Below are 21826 nucleotides of genomic sequence, written 5' to 3'. Positions count from 1 at the left end.
TCAAAATAAAAAAATCAATTTTTTTCTTTCTTCTGTCTCTTCCTGAGAATATGTCCTGACTTCACGTCTCTTCACATTCTGAGCTGTCAGGACTTTACAACTGACACAAATTCTTCATGTTTTCATATTTTTAAATACAAATTAACCGCTTCATAACAAAAACATTTCTGTCTCTTTCTTGTAAGGTAGCTAGTTAACTAGATTAAGAGTTTTTAAATATGATTAGCTGATATCATTAACTATACTTTATCATGTCAAAGCAGGAAAAACTTGCTTTCTGGGAATAGGTCCAGAGCTAAGCAGATCAGGTGTCCTGATGACACCTGCCCAAATTTCCCAAAAAGTTGCGTATGTTGATAACTTATTTTGTTTGGGACCTATTTAAAAGCACAGAAGAAAAGGAATGTATTATGTCCTAATTGTAGGATGAAGTCAGAAAGTGAATCTGTAACATTGCTAGTCAGAGGAGAGTAAAGAAAAGTTGTAATGAAATAAATGAACATTTGAAGGATTTCCAAGCAAAGCAGGGGAGGAAATAGGATTACAAAAACTGGGAAAAGAACAGCTATTCTGTATAAACTTGAATATTATTCATTTGTTCTATATTGTCAAAACCATTTCTCTACCAAAACTCTGTTTCAGATACTGTTTACTTTGAATGTGCCTCTATACATTGCTTTTTTGTGTTTAGTATTTCTTGCATTTTAATTTTCATTGTCAACTATATCTGTGTTTACCTAAATATTAAGCATCATAACAGTAAGACAGAAAATGAACATGTATCTCTGATAATATAATGAGGATTATGTGCTTACTTTTGACAAACACCTGGGTTGTCTACCATACAAATGCAATTAATCTAGAATTCCTACAAGTTCTTCTTTACTAAGCATGCTGGATAATGTGTGCCAGAGAGATATTTATGCATATAAACCTATTATTAATTAATCAATCACTTGAAATCATAAATCTCTATGGAAAACTTTTAGTTAATTTTTTATGCAAACCAGAGATTTGCATCACACACAATTTTGACATTTTGTCCACATCACACCAAGCCTTTTGTAATGTAAAATGCTAAAATGATCGCTGAAGGATATGTGTTCTAACTTTGTGAAATGAAGTGAGCTGTATTTCAAAACAAGGCTTAAATACTGAACTAGTCACACAATTTGAGGATAACAAAATTTGCATCCTGTTGTTTCATTCATCAGAAGTACTGGCGGCCTCTTTACTCACATAGCGTAACCCTATTCATATCAACAGCTTAAGACACTCCAGTTTGCCAAGATTCACAGGTGCTGCTGGCAGAGAATGTCGCAATAGACTGTCACTCCTGCCTTGCGGGAAAGAACAAATCCCTATTCACAAGAGAGGAATAAACTTACAACAGGGAGTCTATTTTTTTCAAAAAAAATATTGGAAGCCAGTTCAATTTGGAATTTGAGCAGTTGTACCTCCTTGTAAAAACAGGTGCAGAATGATACACTGCCTCTCTTGTAAATATCTGTGAAAGAATCTTCCCCTTCAGCGTTTTAAGGCCATGTTCTGTTTTGTGAGATCTGCTGTTCATGCATCTTCCAAATTAAATGAATCAATTTTTAAAGACTGTACCCTATTTATTTGACTAATGAAAATATCAAATTGCAGTTGATTTATTGCCATTTTAAATTTTAAATGCTAAAATACAAATACATTTTATAAAGTTGGTTATACTTAAATTTAAAAGAACTTCTGAAGTTTATCAATGCTGTGACTCTAAACTATTTTCAAGATAAAGCTGATTTAATATCGAGGCTTTGCCACTATACGCTGCTGCTTCAGACCATATCATGAGATGTTTTTTAGCATTGGTGAGAAAAAAGTGCACTGGGTTAGTCTCATCTGTTGGAATCATCAACCATCATTTCACATCCATTGACTATTGAAATACCTCTTCATCTTTAACCCTGTTTCCTTACCTGTAAAATGTAGTAATCCACATGTATGTCCTTCATAAACTTGATAAAAAGTAAGAGAAAGACTGTATATGTAGGAAAAACACAAAAAACTAACAAACTTTATAAAATGGAGAAATGTAAAACACTCTTTTCTCAGAATAAATTGTGAGCAATATTACTTCCAAATCCTTCCCTAGCAAAGATATGTTATGAATCCAATGGCTTACCCACAAAAGAATACTGTCCATCAATTAAATTTTAATAAAGTTGAAGTGACATCTTCAAAGTGCATCATGAAGAAATTGAAACAAGAAGCTACACTGTCAATAACCACGTTTACAGTTAATATTTCTGAGGAAGTTCTTGTGTTATGATATAAAAACTGTTATGAGAAAAAAATTAGATAGATAATTTGAGGAAAAGTTTTTTAAACATTCAATAAATATTCTATCCAACTCAATAATTGAAACATTTATAAAAATCTGAAATGATAATTTTATATCATTGGTTATTAGTGGACATTTTTCAGTACCCCCTAGCTAGAAAGTATAAAGCATCTATCTGAGAATTTAGATGTTATAGGACCTAAGAAGATTGTTCATATATACTAGTTTAAGTAATATATAGATAAATAAAATAAACAAAATAAATAAATAACTTTTCAAACTTTTCATTGAAGAACTTAACTGGTATTCAGCCTATTTATTCTCTAAATTTTATTTTAGTACTTATCTGTCCATCTTTTCTTTTTTTCACCAAAGGTACCACTTGAAAGCCTAGTGGCTTTGGATGTTCACTGGAAGTGGTTTGTGTATTTGTTCTCTTAGTTCTCAGGGGCAGATTCTCAGCAACATATTTAGAGTTAATTTTGTTTCCCTGATTTCTTGTGCAGATTTTTTCTTTTGTATATAGAAGGGCTACTGATTTTTTTTAAATAGTTAAACTTGTATACATCCACTTCACTAAAGATGATTATCAACAGAAGAGTTGTAAGATTTATAGGATTGTTATGTATACTACTACATCATCTGCAAATAGCAATACTTTGACTCTTTTCCTTTCAATTTGTAACCTCTTTATCTCCTTTTGTTGTCTTACTGTTCTAGCTAGAACTTCATTTACTCTATTGGATAGATATGGAGAGAGAGCACAGACTTCTTGCCACTGAATTTAGTGGAATTGCTTTGCGTTTCTCTTCATTTAACTTGATATTGTGCACAGGCTTGCTGCAAATTGACTTTATTATGTTTAGATATATCTTTTGTATCCTTGATCTCTTCAAGACTTTTATCATGAAGGGGTGTTGTATTTTGTCAAAGGATTTTTTCAGTATCTAATAAGATTGTCATGTGTTTGTTTCTTTAAGACCCACACTGGAGCACTGGAGTGAGCTCCCAATGTTCAAATGAGGAGCAGAAGGAGAGAGAACATGAACAAAGAAGTCAGGACCACAAGGGGGCTGATCTAATGGAAGCTCACCAAAGCCAGCTGGACTGGGACTGATAGAGCATGTGATCAAACTGGACTCTCTGAATGTGGCTGATAATGAGGGCTGCTGAGAAGCCAATGACAATGGCACTGGGTTTTGATCCTACTGCATGTACTGGCTTTGTGGGAGCCTAGTCTGTTTGGATGCTCACCTTCCTAAACCTGGATGGATCGGGGAGGACCTTGGACTTCCCACAGGGCAGGGAACCCTGACTGCTCTTAGGGCTGGAGAGGGAGTGGGAGGGGGTAGTGAAATGGGAGGAGGGGAGGAGGTTTTTAATTAAAATAAGAAAAGAAAAGAAAAAGAAAAAAAAATTGTTTATATAGACAGATTTATATATGTTAAACCATCCCTACATCTCTAAGATAAAGCCTACTTGATGATCTTTTTGATGTGTTCTTTGATTCAGTTTGGGAGAAATTTATTGACCATTTTTGCATTATTGTCTTGAGGGAAATTGGTCTGTAATTCTTTCTTTGCTAATCCTTTGCATGATTTAGGTATTAGGACAACTGTTATTTAATAAATCAATTTGGAAATTTTCCTTCTGTTTCTATTTTCTGGAAAATTTGAAGAGCACTGGTATTTGTTCTTCTTTGAAAATCTAGCAGATAAAAATCTAGGCCAGCTAGACTGGGACCGAATAAGCATAGGATAAAACCGGACTCTTTGAACATGGCGGACAATGAGGACTGATGAGAAGCCAAGGACAATGGCACTGGGTTTTCATCCTACTGCATGAACTGGCTTTGTGGGAGCCTAGCCTGTTTGGATGCTCACCTTCCTGGACCTGGATGGAGGGGGGAGGACCTTGGACTTCCCACAGGACAGGGAATCCTGACTGCTCTTCCGAGGGGGAATGGAGTGGGGGGAGGGGGAGAGGAGTGGGAGGAAGGGGAGGGAAATGGGAGGCAGGGAGGAGGCAGGAAGTTTTTCAATAAAAAATAAATTTAAAAAAATCTGACAATAAAAAGTCTGATCCAGTGCTTTTTGTTTGTTTGGGACACTTTTCTAATGTCTTCTATTACCTTAGGGGCTATAGGTTTATTAAAATTATTTATCTGATCTTGATTTAACTCTGCTAAGTGGGATTCATAAAGAAAATTGTCTATTTCTGATAGATTTTTATTTTACAATAGAGGAATAAATTATGGCTTAAAGATTCTTTAGAATTCCTAATATTCTGTTGCTATGTCCCACTTTTCATTTCTCATTATGTTAATTTAGATACCATCTCTCTATCTGTAAATTAATTTGGATAAGTGTTTGAGTCTCTTGTTCTAGAGCTTCTGGGTGTACTGTTCAGAACAAAAAGTGGCAAACACACCCAAGAGGAACAGACAGCAGAAAATAATCAATCTCAGGGCTGAGATCAATAAAATACAATCAAAGGGATCAATACAAAGAATAAATGAAGAAAAGAGATGATCCTTGAGAAAATCAATAAAATACACAAACCTTTATCTAAAAGTATGATGTTTAAGCCAAATTAAATATAACTGCCTTTGAAAGTATTTTTCAATAGTTTATGATGAAAATTTCCACAATAATTTATTTTAGGATTTTAAAATATATAGTGAGCTAATTTTATCTGTAGATGTAATTTACAAAAAACAAACTGTTAGAGTTTTTCTAATATCTAAGAAAGTAGACTTCAAAGAAAAATTAATAAGAAAGGATAAAGGAGGGTACCTCATATTCATCTATCAAAAATTCCTCAAGGATGGTTTTTCATTTCTTACCATGTATACCCCAAATCAATGGAACCCAGGTGTGTAAAAGAAAAATTACTAAAGCTTAAACTACACAACACAATGACCCTGACATGTTAACTATTGGAGACTTAATATACCACTCTCATCAATGGACAGGTCACCTGGACAGAAACTAAACAGATAAAAAAATAGAGCTAAAAGAAGTTGTAATTCAAATTAAACTAACAGATATCTACAGAATCTGTCACCCAAACACAAAAGAGTATACATCCTTATCACCTCATGGAACTTTCTCCGAAACTGACCACATTCTCATTCACAAAGCAAGTCTCAACAGATAGAAAAAAACTGAGACATCTCCCTGGTATCCTATCAGAGTAGCATGGAATAAAGCTGTATTTCAACAAAAGAAACAACAGAAAACTTACAAACTAGTGAAAACTGGACAGCTCTTTGCGGATTGACTTAGGTTAAGGCAGAAATAAAGGAAAAAATTAAAAACTTTTTAGAATTGAATAAAAATGAATTCACAACATACCCAAAGTTATGGAACACAATGAAATCAGTGTTAAGAGGGAAATTCATAGGACTAACAGCTTTCCTAAAGATTTGGAGATATGTTACTCAATGGATTTGTGTATTAAAGCACATTTTAATCTATTCATATATAATTTTAAAGTCTTCATATTAAATTTTTCCCTTTCAGCATCCCATTGATTTTTCTCCCATACTCTATTTCTTAGTGTATTTGATTAAGTAGTCACTTTTCTAGGGGGAGGGGGAGGGAAAAGGGAGGCGGGGAAGAGGCAGAACTTTTTAATAAAAAAATACATAGCTCTGAAATACTAAGAGAAAAAACAAAGGCAGTTATAAAACCTATCAATGAGGAATCAGCAAATACAGTATGCAATTTTATAATGCAATGATACCCCAGAGGTGAAGTATAGTCCCAAATGGAAATCCTTGTACAAAATCCAGAACGTCTGATTATATGGAAAATGGAAAATGTTTTTATCGAGCACCACACATGACCTGCCATCTGTGTTCTGCCATTATTACCGAGGCTGCAAGGGAGAGAAGGCTTCTTGCTGTGTCCTACGGAACCACCACCACCAAGAAGACTTCCTTGGCTGAAAAGAGAACTCTGGAGTTGCAGTTTGAGCTATTTCTTTCTTCAGTGCGGTTGAGTCACTTCCTCTCTCTAACCTTCTGAAAAACCCGAACTTTGAAAGTTACAGAACGTTTGGAATTTCACACTTTCTAAGGAGTTCAGAAACTTCTGGTGCCCATACCATCCATCCCACTGGATTTGTTACAACAAAACTCACATTCACATATTTACTTTGTCAACATGTAAAAAATGATTTTCACCACAACCTTCATATAGGCTGAACTACCATCTCCAAAGTGAGGAGTGAAGAGAAAAGGATTAATTAAAAAAAAAATCTCACAAACTCTGTAATCCCAGAGGAGGACCATGCCGAGCAATTCAATTTTGTGGCCAAAGGAATTTTGACTCCATGTATATAGAAAAATCGATGTTCTTTCTTACAAAGTAAACTAAAATTCTATGTATTCTCAAAAAAAGTTAGATACCAAGTTTGTATGCATAAATTAATTAGTTGTTCATTCGGGACTTTACGTGTGAACATGACTTGCTATTCTTACCAGCTATCCTCTTCGGGTTCTCCTACAGCCAAAAGATTTATGATTTCAAGCCGTAGGATCTCAGGAAGTTGAACTATGGTCCAGGAAACAACTATTTGGCCTGCCTTGAGTTACTGCAATAGAACAGGGAAAAACCTGGGCCTATAATTTGCAAATGCTGTCATTCTTCACCTTGTCTATGGGATGATGACACCATAATGTACACCTTTGGTCTTTTCCCCTAGTACCCACAAACACATTCACGGAGATAGAACAGCATAGAGAATCGGGAAACTCTTTGTTGAATTAAGGATATCCGAAATGAATTAGTTAAAAATTATTGGCAGTGAAATAGAAAGAGCTCATATAATTTTTAAGCATCAAGTTTATTTTGTGTTTAGTCTTTTGCATCTCTCCTTGACCTCTTTCTCCACCCTTTCTTGCTCCTTTCATGTCACTCCTCACTACTTGCTTAAAACTTAGTTTTTTCTACATCCTTCCCTTCCTCTCTTATTTCCTCACCCTCTCTATCAAATATCTTTTCTCTTTTTCTGTAAATTGTATAATGTTTTACTTTTCTTCCTGCTCTTAGTAAGTTATGTAGATTTAATTTCATACATTCATTTTGTTTTCTTTTGATTTTCAATACAGGGTTTTTCTGTAGTTTTTGGTGCCTGTCCTGTACCTAGCTCTTGTCGACCAGTCTGGCCTCGAACTCACAGAGATCCATTCTGCCTGTGCCTTCCAAGTGCTGGGATTAAAGGCGTGCACCACCGCAGAGAGGCAGTTTCATACATTCTTTAATATATTACCAGATAAGTTGATTATATGTGTGTTTGTGAATGTATATATAATATTTAGAGTTACTTGTCTATATCTGGTAGTATTTTTCTGAATGTGTGTAATTGTAAAACATGTGTGCTTGGTGAACACAGAAGTCAGCAGAAGATATTGAATGCTCTAGAATTGGGGTTATGGATAGCTCTAAGCTACCATGTGGGTTCTGAGACCCAAACTCAGGTCCTCTGCAAGAACAATAAGTGTTTTTAACCAAAGAGATGTTAATCTTACATTATTATTTGGATTAATCATTTCACTTTTTCTGTGACAGACTGTTGCACTTATTTCAGTTTTAATCTAAGAAATAAATAAGATCTCCAAATGCGTTTTTATTTCCTTCTTTTGTATTTCATGATCTTATGCTTCATGAACTGAGCACAATCTGCAAATCCTTTGGGATGTGGGGTTAACAGAACTATTAGTGCAGCTAAAGCTCAGCGTTCACAAGCCTATTCTTAGAGCAATAGAACCACCCAAAATTGGCATTCTTTTAAGTTATGAAAATCATGTAAAATGTTTGGAACACTGTTTGACACAGTCTGTGCTTAACATACATTGGTTAATTTCTAATAAGACAGTTCTCAGTATGGAGTCTGCCCCTAAATTATCTCCTTTTATATAGGTTCATTTTGTGGCAGTACACCAAGGGATACTGTTGACTGCAACAAATGATTCCTCCATCTGTTATATTAGCAGATGTGACAGTTGTAAGCTGATTAGTTTTTCTTTCATACCTGCTTGTTTATATAATTGACTTTCATAAAAGTCTGTTCTTATTTTTACTTGTAATTTTTTTAGTAACTCCATAGAGCAAAAATAACTCCAGCGGATCATCTTTAAAATAAATTCTATTACACCATTATCATGCATATTTCTTAATATTTTAAATGTAGTGAGCTGGCATGCATATATTTGTATATGAGTTGAGGAATAATGCATTGAGTGTGTTAGAGCTGTCTTGTATGTATATGTATGTGTGTGTTACTTACTCTCTGTGTCTCTGTGCACATGTATATACAAATATATACCTTAGCTTTGGTAGGCTTTTTTTATTAATTCAATTTTTTTCAATTCATTTATAGCAAGATTTCAATTTGTATTAGCTGATTTTATTAGCATTCAATAAAAGAGTTAATCCATTTTTCCCTTAAAGAAAGCTATATGAAGTCTCCCTGCTTTTTAAAAAATAGAAACCCAAACAAGCTGACCTTTTATTTTCTCTGTGTTCCCTTGCCACCTTAACATTCTTTTATGCTGTCCTGTGTGTCACTATCTGAAGTGCTTCTAGATGGGAAGAAAGAGTTTTTATTTCAATTGGCATTGATTTTTGAATGTATTCATTCTCTTTATAACTTGTGTTTGCCATCTTAAATCAAGTACTTCAAGATATTTCCCAGTGTTAGCTATATATATTGGTAATATTTCATTTTTACGTTCTTGACTCATAAAGCCATTTGATTTTAGAAAATAGTTTCTTGGTTTAATACTTAGAGATGAAAAATTGATTTTGCCATATACCATTTTAATAACTTAGTATGTGTGCATGTACATACCGGATATGAATTAATAGGGTTTTTTTTGGTGTTTATGTTCTCATGAGGACGGTAAGCTAGCCTATGAAAATAGGGGAATCCAGTGTATCTAACGTGATTTGGCAAATTAGCATTTATTTAAACATAAAGCATTTTAATAGAGATACCTCAGACCACTCAGCATGTTAGATATTAAAAAGCACTACTTGAAAAAATTTCTGATGTTTAAGTACAAAATAGAATTTATTATAATTGATGCTATCCTTGAAAGTACTGGTTCTCAACATGTGAGACATGACACCTTTGCGAATAGCATATATGATATCCTGCATATCACATATTTACATTATGATTCACAAAGGCAGCAAAATTACAGTTATGATGTAACAAAAAATAATTTTATGGTTGTGCATCATGAAAACATGAAGAACTCTATTAAAAGGTAGCAGCAGCATTAGGAAGAAAGAGAAACCCCTGGTAGAATAAAAAAATATTTTATGAAATAATTCTTGTTAATAAATTTATGTAGTGACATTTTTATATGACATGGATATAGCTAATATTATTTATATGAAATCTAAGAATATTTTGTAAAGTAGGAAAAAGACACTAATGTATTTCCTAAAGAATTAGAGTTGTAAATTCTTCTCTATTTGTAATTACAAAAGGTGTTAATAAAGGTCTTGTTTATACTTATTTTGAATCTATGAGGATTAAAAAATATATGATGAAAATCAATGATTCCACAGAATCTCTAGATGGACTTATGAATGAAATAAAAAGCAGACAAAATAGGTTTTAATACAGATAAACATTATAACTTTAGGAATGTACTGCTCTGGAAGAAAGAGTGTAATAATCACTGTACTTACCTGTGAAGGCAATGCCTGTGCTTGGTGGAAGTATGTTATGACTCCAGCTAACGGCAAACATTGTATGTATGCAAAAACGAGTTAGATCAAAATTATCTAAGAGTATTATTCCAGAAAGTGAGCATTATTTAGGGGAATATTTTTTTACTCTGTAAATTTCTTATTCAAATAACATTACAATTCATTTTCTTTTTATAAAATGACAGAATACAGCATTTGGAAGACATACATTGTTGGTTTTCAAGGAGAGGGTTTTTTTTTTTTAAGCACAATTGATTCCTTGTTAACTTGACACACAAACATACACAACCTTTCTTTTCTTGTCTATCCCCGTGATTTCATATTAACACCAATGTCTTAATATAAAACACAAATAACTTTAAAAGTCTCTCAGTCTTTTTTCAAGAAGAGTTTTTATCACTCATTTTTCTCTGCTTGCCTTAACACAAGTAATATATATATATGTGTGTGTGTGTGTGTGTGTGTGTGTGTGTAACAGATTAAGAAATAAACATGAGTATTTTTTAAACCTTTTGTGGATTACAGGGACTACTTGTGATCACTTTTACATTGAAGATGGAGTGAGAAATGGCCACACACTCATATTTTGGAGAGCTTTTCTATACTGACTATAAGACTTCAGCTCTGTATCTTTAAACAAATGTTGCTACAAACATGATGGAAAAGGGGGATCCTTTATTATGAGAAAAAAGCACTTCATTTTCAGAGCTACATGACTGTGTTCTAAGTGCTAGGTTCTGGAATTTTGTTTTGGTCTGCTTCTCGTATATGATTATTTTAATGCAGATACTCTTTTTGTATTCCAGGGAGCTGTTCCAAGGAAAGACTAAAACTTCTGTGGTGGTCTGAATGAAATGGCCCCTGAAAATTCATAGGTAGTGGTATCATTAGAGGCATGGCCTTGTTGGAGTAAGTGTGACCTCGCTGTAGGAAGTGTGTCACTAAGCAGTGGGGCCTTGAAGTTACAGAAGTTCAAGCCAGGCCTAGGGCTCACTGTCTCTCCCTGCTGCCTTCAAATCCAGATGTAGAAAACTAAGCTCCCTGTCCAGCACCATGTCTGCCTGCATGCTGCCTTGCTTCCTACCATAATGATATTGGACTAAACTTCTGAACTGTAACCCAGCCCCAATTAAATGCTTTCCCTTATAGGAGTAGTCATGGTCATGATGTCTATTTGCAACAATGAAAACCTTAACTAAGATAACCACTATACCCCACTTCCTACTTTCCTAGATAAATTGATTCTCCTTTCTCTTTGAATTGAACATTGTAGTAATAGGGGCGGCAGGGCTGCGTCCCCAACAGCCCAGCCGCCTGCTCGGCTAGCTTATGCTCCGAAATAACAACACACAAACTGTATTCATTTAATCACTGCTTGGCCCTCTAGCTCTAGCCCTTACTGGCTAATTCTGATATACCGATCAACCCATCTCTAATAATCTGTGAACATCGGTCTTACCGGGAAGATTCTAAGTCGGAGCTTCATCGTGTGTGTCTGCCCGGGAGGGGGGCATGGCGTCTTTCTCTGAGGTGTCTGCTCCTGAGAGGAGAGCTGTTGAGTCTGAGCTCACTTCCTCTTCCTCCCGGCATTCTGTTCTGTTTACTCCACCTACCTATGTCCTAACCAATAAAATGGGCCAAGGCAGTTCCTTTATTATATTATAAGGCCATTTAGTAAGGTCTTTTTATTATTGTAGTGCAAACTTGTATATAATCAAACAAGTATGACTGAGACAAATGGGTTTTTATCACCCTCTAAAATAACAGTATCAACACAAATAATTCAAAGATGTTGTTATCAAGGAAATCAGGCTCTGTGCTTCTTAACAGGAATCTTAATATCAACTTTTACCTAAAACTATGATGTATATTTTTTGTCCAGGAAGAAGAGAGAGGAAAAAATGATACTAACCTCGTTCTTAAGAGACTGATTTAAACTATAATGTATGTATTCAGTTTCTTTGTGTCACTTTCATTTGATCAGAATTTATCATTTGTCACTATTAAAGGCAAAAGGGGCTTCATGCCTGATGCAACAGGCTTAGGTCAAATTCATGTAGTTGTTTTCGCAATGGAAGACAGCATGAATCAATTCATCATCTGGGATTTTAAGTCCTTTTTGGAGGAAAAAATAGTCAGCAACCTCAAAGAATAATTTCTGCCCCCATAGGTAAGTTTCCATGGCAGAGCAATAAGATATGGAAGTGGTTCTATAAGGAATAGACAGCCTAAAACAGTGTTCACAGAATACAAAGAATTTTTAAACAGTTTTTGCAATTTCATTTCTTGCTTAAGGCATATTATATATAAAAGAAAGTTGATAGTGTGTATTTATATAGAGATATGATACATAACAAAAGGAAGTTACAATATTTAATAATACTATTGAGAATTTTAATATCACTCCTTAGAGCATAACTGTGTATATTAACATAGAATCTAGAAATAGGACAGCTACGGTATATACTAAGATGTAGAAGTTGCTAAGGAAAAGCATCATCCAACTGAGGTATTTTCTTTCTTTGGAATTTTTTTTAATTGACAGAACTTAAAGTAAAAATTATTATTACTCAAACAGAAATGAATGAGAGCATCACATCAAGACAATCAAGTGTCATATTCAAGTTAAATAATATAATCATAATTTTAAAGAGGAGAAATTTGGAATTATAGTATCTTCCTTTATGAAACTAACATCTTCCTGAAATGGAAAGACTTTTTTTTATAAGTCCAATAATAACAGTAACAATCCAGATGCTTTATTATAGTCTAATAACAATTATTCTGAAGATTTATATTGCTAAATGAGCCAATATTTTTCAAATGACTAATGCATGGATTTGTTTGTGTGGGTAGAAAATCAATTCAAAGTACAAAATGGACAAAATATTGTGTGTAGCTGCCATAAAAGGCTAATTATACAATTTAGATTTCATATTATATTACTAACTATTGAATTTTTGTGTTTAGACAAAGAATATTATTTCCAATTATCTGGAAAGACTATTACAATACTAAACCCTACAAAGATATCTGTAGATTGCTACAAGTACAATTTTGAATGCTTGTATACATAACATCTATCAAAATTCAGGTCCTAAATGTAGAAAAATCATTCAAAGTTAAATGGTATGTATAACAATCACAATGTGCTTACTATTGTCCTTTGTTCTTTTCAGTGATTTTTGTAAACATGCCTAAGTATATTTGAATGTAAAGTCTTGCTATAGTGCAATTTAGACATATATACACAAAATTATTTTTCAAAAATGTGTTCATACATAAACCTCTTTATGCATTCAACTTTCAAAATTCCATTGAGCTACTCAATCATTTCTGAGAGAACAAAGGTGTCCCTAAACCAACACATTTCAGATCTACTATTCAGATTAAGGGTAAATATCCAGCTCTTTAAAACATTCTTTTATTTATTTATTTATTTTTGTTGAAAAAAAATTCTGCCTTCTCCCCACCTCCCATTTCCCTTCCCCTCCTCCCACTCCTCTCCCTCTCCTCCCACTCCGCTCCCCCTCTCCCCACTGTTCTCCCCCTCCCCCTACTCCATTCCCCCTCCCTCTCGAGTCTGAAGAGCAGTCCAGATTCCCTGCCCTGTGGGAAGTCCAAGGTCCTCCCCCCTCCATCCAAAGCTAGGAAGGTGAACATCCAAACAGGGTAGGCTCCTACATATTAGAGTACTACTCAGCGGTAAAAAACAATGACATCGTGAACTTTGCATGCGAATGGATGGAAATAGAAAACACTATCCTGAGTGAGGTAACCCAGACCCCAAAAGATAACATGGGATGTACTCACTCATAATTGGCTTCCAGCCATTAAATAAAGGACATTGAGCCTATAATTTGTGATCCCATAGAAGCTAAATAAGAAGGTGAACCCAAAGAAAGACATATAGTCATCATCCTGGATATGGGAAGTAGACAAGATTGCCGGGCAAAAACTGGGAACTTGGGGATGAGGTGGGATGGGGGTAAGGGGAAATGGGGTGATAAAAGTGATAAAAGTTTTTGTGAATCTCTTAAGGATGGGAGAGGGAATATCTCTGACTCTTCTGCCTGCTCATGGGAACTATTTCTTCCTATTTAGTTGCCTTAATGTGAGGGTTTGTGACTAGTCATATTGTATCTTGTTATTTTGAGTTTTCTGGAAATCACTGTGAGATCATTTTTTTTTCCTGGTAAACACAGGTAATTGGCAAGTCTCTAGAGAAGGTTAATTAGAAGAGAAGTAGAAATATCTTATGACTTAGAGACCAGATTGTGTTTAAACATGTGGCCATCCCGACACTTACAGGTTTTACACTGGACTGAACAAGGACAAAAACCTGATAAAATAATCAGGGGAATAGCTTCATCAGCTAATCTGTGTACAAAAGGACAATTGGTTGCTTTTAGTTTTGTGATTATTGGAATTTTTTTCTTAAAAAATATTTGATACAATGCATTAAAAATCTTAAAATTGTTATTGTTTTAGCTCTTAAATTCTGTGTTTAAAAATTCACTCTAAGAGCTAAATAAGAAGGTCAACCCAAATAAAAACATGTATTTATCCTCCTGGATATTGGAAATAGACAAGATTGCCAGGCAAAAATTGGGAACTTGGGGGTGGGGTGGGATGGGGTAAGGGGAGATGGGGAGAGAAAAGTGAGAAGGGGAGGATGGAAGGAGCTTGGGGAAATGGGATGGTTGGGATAAAGGAAGGGTGGATATGAGAGCAGGGAATTATATATCCTAATTAAAGGAGCCATCTTAGGGTTGGCAAGAGACTTGACTTTAAAACATTCTGATGGACACTGATAGCCTTCCCAGCCACATAAACATATGTAGTTTAGTTCAGCATTCCCAGACTTTGATTATTTTCTCCCATTGAACACACTCTAATTCTTTTCATTTTATTTTATTGATTTTTTAAAAAATTCTTTTGAGTTAGCAAGTACAGTACAATCTTGAATTGGACTAACATCCAATGTGTTTAGTTTAGGGTTTATGGTTAGCTTGATAATAACTAAAATTACCAGGAAAGACAAAAGCTTAATTAAAGAAATTGATCAAATTGGAATGTGACTACATCTGTGAGGAACTGTTTTGATTAATTTTGTTGTTGTTGTTGTTGTTCTGGGAGTGTTTAGCCAACTGTGGACAGCACAAACCCTAGGTATGGGGGAGTGGATTGCATGAGAAAGCTAAGAGAGATCAAAATCCAAAAAAGAAAAATCCCATAAGAAGCATTCACCTACTGTTTATGCCTCCATTTCATACTTGGGTTTCTGGTTTGGCATTCCTGTATGATTGATTCTGACCTGAACGCTTAAGTGAATGACTCCTTTTCTTCCTGTCTTGCTTTGATCAGAGCAACAGAAAGCAAACTAGTGCTTGTACTGGATTTTGGAAAAGCTATATTCTTTGGCTGGATACCTTGATCAGCCTTGATTGTAGGGAGGGCCTTGGACTTTCCCCAAAGCCATGTGCATTACCCTCTCTGTTAAGCAGATGGGGGTGGATTAGGGGACCATGTGGAAGGAATGGAAGGAGGGCAGTGAGTGGGAACCTGGATTGGTATATATAATGAGTAAAGATAGTTTGTTTTCTTTATTGAAAAAATGAAAATAAAATTTAAAAAATAAACCAACATTTAAGTAACTCAGGATTCTGTTGACATGAGACACAACTGCTCCTGGTAGCACCAATCTATTCCTGAGAGAGTGTTGGGCAACAAAGGCACTCCACTTGGAGCTTGTTTTCATTTTATCAAAACTAGACTTTGGGCAAAGAACTGATCTTGCCTCAACTATTGACAACATGCTCACAGTCCAAACTGGACAAGTGGAATACAAGCAAAAATGACTGCCAAGTTTTGCCAAAACAAGCTAAGACAATCTTTCTTATTTTCCTGCCTTTAAAATTGGTCTGTCAGATACTCTTGTGGACCTATTTGAATTACACATCAGGAGTGCTTAAATAATTTAATTTGATATATACGCATTTGGCCATCTCTATGAGCAGTTGTTTATAAACCATTCATTTTCTCTTTCAAACATTATGTAAAGCATTCTCACATATTTACCATCTCATCTTGTACACCACTAATGCATTGGAATAAATTTTATTGGCATTTTATTTGTTCCCATTGTAATAGAAAAATAAAAAGAAATAAAAGTAAAACTCCCTTTCTGAAGTAGTTGGAAGCTGTTGATGAGGCAAAATCCAAATTCAAAACTGTAATTAAGTTTTCAAAAAGTTTGCACTGCTTTCTGGACGTTCACAAAATAAAAATTGCACTAATTAAACAGTAATTCAGGAAAATTTGTTAGTGACATTCCCTTTAATTTTTGAGATTTCAGAAAATAATGGATTATCTTTACTGTGATAAATTATGTTCTGTCATATTATTCATTCTGTTCTAAATTATTTTTACATATTCAGTTTTAAGCTTCTCATATTTTTCTTATAAATTTTGCACATTTAGAGCATATTTATAATTTCAAATTATTTTTAAATACAATTTGCTTTACTTCTACTGTGCAATCTGAGAATAGTTCTGTTTCATCAATCACCCCATTCACATACCTGAAGATGTGAACAGACATTTATCATAGCATCATATTCAGATTACTGATTTATATTGAATACTGCATCGTACTTGTTCTAATATTTCCAATATATGTGTAAGCATGTTTATTTGTGTTTATTTAACTCTTGTTATCTTAAACAGAATGTTAAAATCAAAATATTAAAATCAAACGGTAGTTAGTTTCAAAATTCTTTTCATTTTTATATTATCTTTATAAAATTAAATGTTCAATTATGAGTGAGTACATCCCATGTTCATCTTTTTGGGTCTGAGTTACCTCACTCAGGGTAGTGTTTTCTATTTCCATCCATTTGCATTCAAAATTCAAAATGTCATTGTTGTTTACTGCTGATTAGTACTTTAATATGTATATATTCCACACTTCATCCATTCTTCTATTGAAGGGTATCTAGGTTGTTTCCAGGTTCTGGCTATTACAAATAATGCTGCTATGAACATAGTTGAACAAATGCTTTTATAGTAAAGGGCATTGAGCCTATAATTCGTGATCCTAGAGAAGCTAAATAAGAAGGTGAACCCAAAGAAAAACATATAGTTATACTCCTGGATATTGGAAGTAGACAAGATTGCCGGGCAAAAATTGGGATCCTGGGGGGGGGGGTGAAAGGGGAGATGGAGAGAGAAAATTGAGAAGGGGAGGATCAGGACAGCTTGGGGGAATGGGAGGGTTGGTATAAACAAAGGGTGGACATGGGAGAAGGGAAGTATATATCTTAAATAAGGGAGCCATTTTAGGGTTGGCAAGAGACTTGACTCTAGAGGGGTTCCCAGGGGTCCAGGAAGATGTCCCCTGCTAGTTCCTTGGGCAGTCTGAAATGGCCCGATCCTAAAGCCATATTAATGAATATCTTGCATATCACCATAGAACCTTCATCTGGTGATAGATGGAGATAGAGATAGAGACAGAGACCCACATTGGAGCATCGGGCTGAGATCCCAAGGTCCAAATGAGGAGCAGAAGGAGAGAGAACATGAGCAAGGAAGTCAGGACCACGAGGGGTGCACTCACCCACTGAGACAGTGGGGCTGATCTAATGGGAGCTCACCAAGGCCAGCTGGACTGGGACTGAAAAAGCATGGGATAAAAACCAGACTCTCTGAACATGGCAGACAATGAGGGCTGCTGAGAAGCCAAGGACAATGACACTGGGATTTGATTCTACTTCATGTTCTGGCTTTGTGGGAGCCTAGCCAGTTTGGATGCTCACCTTCCTAGACCTGGATGGAGGCAGGAGGGAGGACTTTGGACTTCCCACAGGGTAGGGAACCCTGACTGCTCTTCTGACTGGAGAGGGAGGAGTAGGGGAGTGGGGGGAGAGGGGGCAAATGGGAGGCGGGGAGGAGGCAAAAAAATAATTATAAAGAAAGGAAGGCAAGATAGAAACTTAAAAAAAATAAAATTAAATGAAATGTTCATTATCAGCATTCTAAAAACTTTTCTTAGTACACATGCTTAAATGGTAAAACCGATTGTAGTTAAATAATATTTCTTTCTTTGATCATAATTCCTTATTAAATTTATTAATAGATCATATACAGATAGATTAAAATTATGTGGAAGTAATAAAACAATCTTACATAAAAATAAAATAATAACTTTTGAATAATCAAAATGAAAGTTATTGACCTAATACTTTGCATTGAAAAATTTAAAGTTCTTAATCAGTATATTTTCTCCCTAGAGTCAGAATTTTAAAATGGGAAACCACACAAAATAAACAAAACAAAGTAAATAACAAAGAAAGAGTCAGAAAAGAAAGAATCATAGACTGAACAATGAAATGAGAAGAATAAAAACCAAGCAAACAAAAAAGTAAAGAAAATTTATAGTTAATTTATGCAGTGGATAAAGAAAGGGAATTCAAACATATAAAAGAGTAAACAGTATTGAGGTGTGACCAGGTCCCACTACATAAATACATAATGGGAAATAATAAGAAATAAGATATTTAACCTTATTAATAATTAGGACTTTCCACATACACACACACACACTCATAAATACACATTTGATGCCACATCACACAGTCAGGTCGTTATAACTAAACAATAAAAATCAACCCATTTTGGTATAATGTGAAGTGAGAGAAGATGTCATTCGTGACCATTGAAATTTAAAAATTGTGCAGGGCCTGAAGGTGGAGGTACATGCCTTTAATCCCAGCACTGTGATGCAGATACATGGTAATCTCTGTGAGTTTGAGGGCAAGCTGTTTTATAGAGTCATTACTAGGACAGCAAGGGCAGTTATAAAGAGAAACTCCATCTCAAAAAAATCAAATAATAATAGTAATCATTTCATCATCATCATCATCATCATCATCATCAAGGAACACAGGTAAAGGGTTTTTCCTGTCCTAAACAATGGCGGGGAAAAGACAGATATCTTTAATAAATAAATAAATTAAAAAAAAAGAATGGTACAAATACAATTACTTTGTTATTCAGCAGTGCCCCAATACAATATATGCTCAAGAATATTGAAAACACATATCCACAACAACAAACATGTACAAAGAAGTTTATAGATACATCACTCAAATTTTTCAGAGGAAAATCAGGAATGTCTACCAAATGGTGAACAGCCAGAAAGATTGGCATATATGTAATACAAAATGTTCACATGTTATGTACTTCCCTTTATACAAAAGATCTGAAAAGGCAAAGCTCTAGAGACAAATAATATAGTCTACAAGTTTGAAGGGATGCATAGCCTTTAGAGAGATGGTGATCATACATTGTATATGCTCATTGGTATAAATTTAGTACAAAATAAAAAGTAATCTTCAACTCAGATGGCAAATATTTCTTCATATTTGAAGTACAGCACAAAGCTATGGAAAACACCATCGTGTTAGATTTTAATCAAATATTTAATAGAGGTTTAATCTTCAATGTGCCTTTTTAAAATTGTAAAATATCTATAACTATAGATTTCTCCCCTTAATAATTTAATCATCAATTAAAAAGTTTAAAATTTTTATAACAGAAGTACTTTAAAATGTGTTTTTTATTCCACATTTTCGTTTTGATATGTTTAACCAAACTGAAAATAGATAAATACCAATTTTTTATTCCAATAATCCATCAACATGTCTTAAGTTAGAAACATTAAAGTCTTTTTCCAAATAAATTCAGACACAAATACTTATGTATTTCATCTTTATATTAAACATTAGATACCTGTAGATTAGAATATGATTATATTTATGAATTTCAAAATAATTGAAATATAACATAAACCCTTAGTTGCTTTATTGGAAAATTAGATGTGGAGAAATTCCTGTCTGTATCTTACCTACTTCATATGTTCCCAGTTTAACTGTGGGAATTTGACTTTATTGTATTTTCTTGAATAGGGTTGTTAACCGACTATCATAAAAAATAACATAGAATGAATCCTTGATTAAAGTAACAGAAGAAAAGAAAACCAAGGTAACATCAATGTATGTGCTCCCCATTGTACTATTACTTAGAAACTGCTCTTAGGAAAAACAACATTACGCACTGTGTGCCAGCACATCTGCTCCCAGGGAAAGAACAGACCTGTGCTGTCAGAACAGAAACACAGCTGTACCTGCCCTGCTGTGCCAGTCTTACCTCTGTCTCGGCAGGCTGATGAGGGGCTGTTTGTGGCACCGCTTGCTAAGGCTAAAGAGCTTGTGGACAATTCTATGTGCCTTCAGGAAAAGCTGTTTCATGCTGGTCTCCAGTAGTTCATAGCGGCGCTGAAAATTAGAATCCATTGTCCATAAATGCATTATAGTTGATGTGTTGAGGAAATAATTCATGGGTAGTCTTTTCATGAAGAATTTGAATTCATCTGAAATATGAGAAAATTCAGCATTTTAATTATAAATCAATTATTCTTTCCTCCAGCCAAAACAAATTCAACATATGTAAACAAGCTAGAAGCTTAATATTTGTGACTAACAATCTAATAAAACATGAGATTTGAGAAGTTTTAAGTTGCTAGTTTTTTGATCTTCTTAAGATAGAAGTTTCATGAAAAAATATAAAAATAACTCATGTAGAAATGATGGTTTAGGCAGAAAGGGTTATCCCATCTCTTTTCTATGTTCTTCTTCTGCTTATCTTTAAACACAGATTTTATAATATGTGATATATACTTGACCTTCATATTTATCATTAATGTAAATAGTTTACTTCATGTATGTAAAGAATTTTTTCAAATATATTCATTAAAACATTTATACATTACTAAGTTTCTGGTGTTTTTTCTTTTCTTTTTCTTTCAAAACAGGCATTCGCTGTGCAACAGCCCTAGTTCAGGCTGTCCTAGAAAGATCTCTGTAGACCAGCTAGCCTTAAATTCACAGATATTCACCTGTATCTGCCTCCTGAGTGCTGTGATTAATGACCTGTGCTACCACTGCCCAGCTTCTGTGTGTCTACTTAGGAGAGAATTTTAAGTAGACTATTTTACTATTCAGCTATGCTCTTCTCTCTCACTGCTCCTATTCACTTCTCATGAAATACCATTTTAAAACATGTATACATAAAAAAATCAATTAAAATATTTAAACCTCCACCACTGGATATTATCTTTCTGTCAATAAATATCATATTTGACATTCATTTTATATCAAGGAAATAATTAGCCTTCAAGAAAGTAACAGCTGATGTTATACGATGACCGTGGAGATGGTTCAGCAGATGAGAATACAACAGCAAAATCATGAGAATCTGAGTTTAATTTTACAAAGCCCATGTATAAAGCCAGTCACTGTAATGTGAGCACACATAACTCTGTCACTTTGGAGGGCAAAGCAGGTACAAAAGGATTGTTGAGGATTGCTGGCTGACAACATCGCTCCAGGTTTAGTAGCAGACACGATTCCCAGGTCAGGTAAGAAGGTGGAGACGAATGAGCAGAACAGCAGATGTTCTCCTCTAGTCTTTGCATGTGTGTATGTATGTGTGTGTACACATTATTACACACATACAGTTTATTTTACAGGGAACCAAATGATATAAAGGGTCAGTTTATTATGTAAACACACAATGACATGGTGTTCTAAAGGTAAAAACAAGCAAACTGTACTTTACTAGACATTTAACATACACCATGGCATATGTATGTAGTTTTCAACCATAATAATTAAGACCATGGGGCTGGAGAGATGGCTCAGTGGTTAAG

At 34.5% G+C, this 21826-nt stretch overlaps 1 protein-coding gene across 4 annotated transcripts in view; it reads right to left on the bottom strand.

Moving 5' to 3' along the window:
- Positions 1–21826, bottom strand: part of Brinp3 (BMP/retinoic acid inducible neural specific 3) — a 366083-nt gene that overhangs the window by 32554 nt on the left and 311703 nt on the right. For all 4 annotated transcript variants that reach the window (XM_075988181.1, XM_075988184.1, XM_075988182.1 and 1 more), the window contains one exon: positions 20266–20488. In XM_075988181.1, the coding sequence (XP_075844296.1) occupies positions 20266–20488 (223 nt within the window). The remainder of the gene's footprint in view (positions 1–20265; positions 20489–21826) is intronic.

The sequence above is a fragment of the Microtus pennsylvanicus genome, chromosome 10 (assembly GCF_037038515.1).
Source record: "Microtus pennsylvanicus isolate mMicPen1 chromosome 10, mMicPen1.hap1, whole genome shotgun sequence".
NCBI lineage: Eukaryota > Metazoa > Chordata > Mammalia > Rodentia > Cricetidae > Microtus > Microtus pennsylvanicus.
Note: the sequence above shows the minus strand (reverse complement) of the source record. Positions and strands in the feature narration are given on the sequence as shown.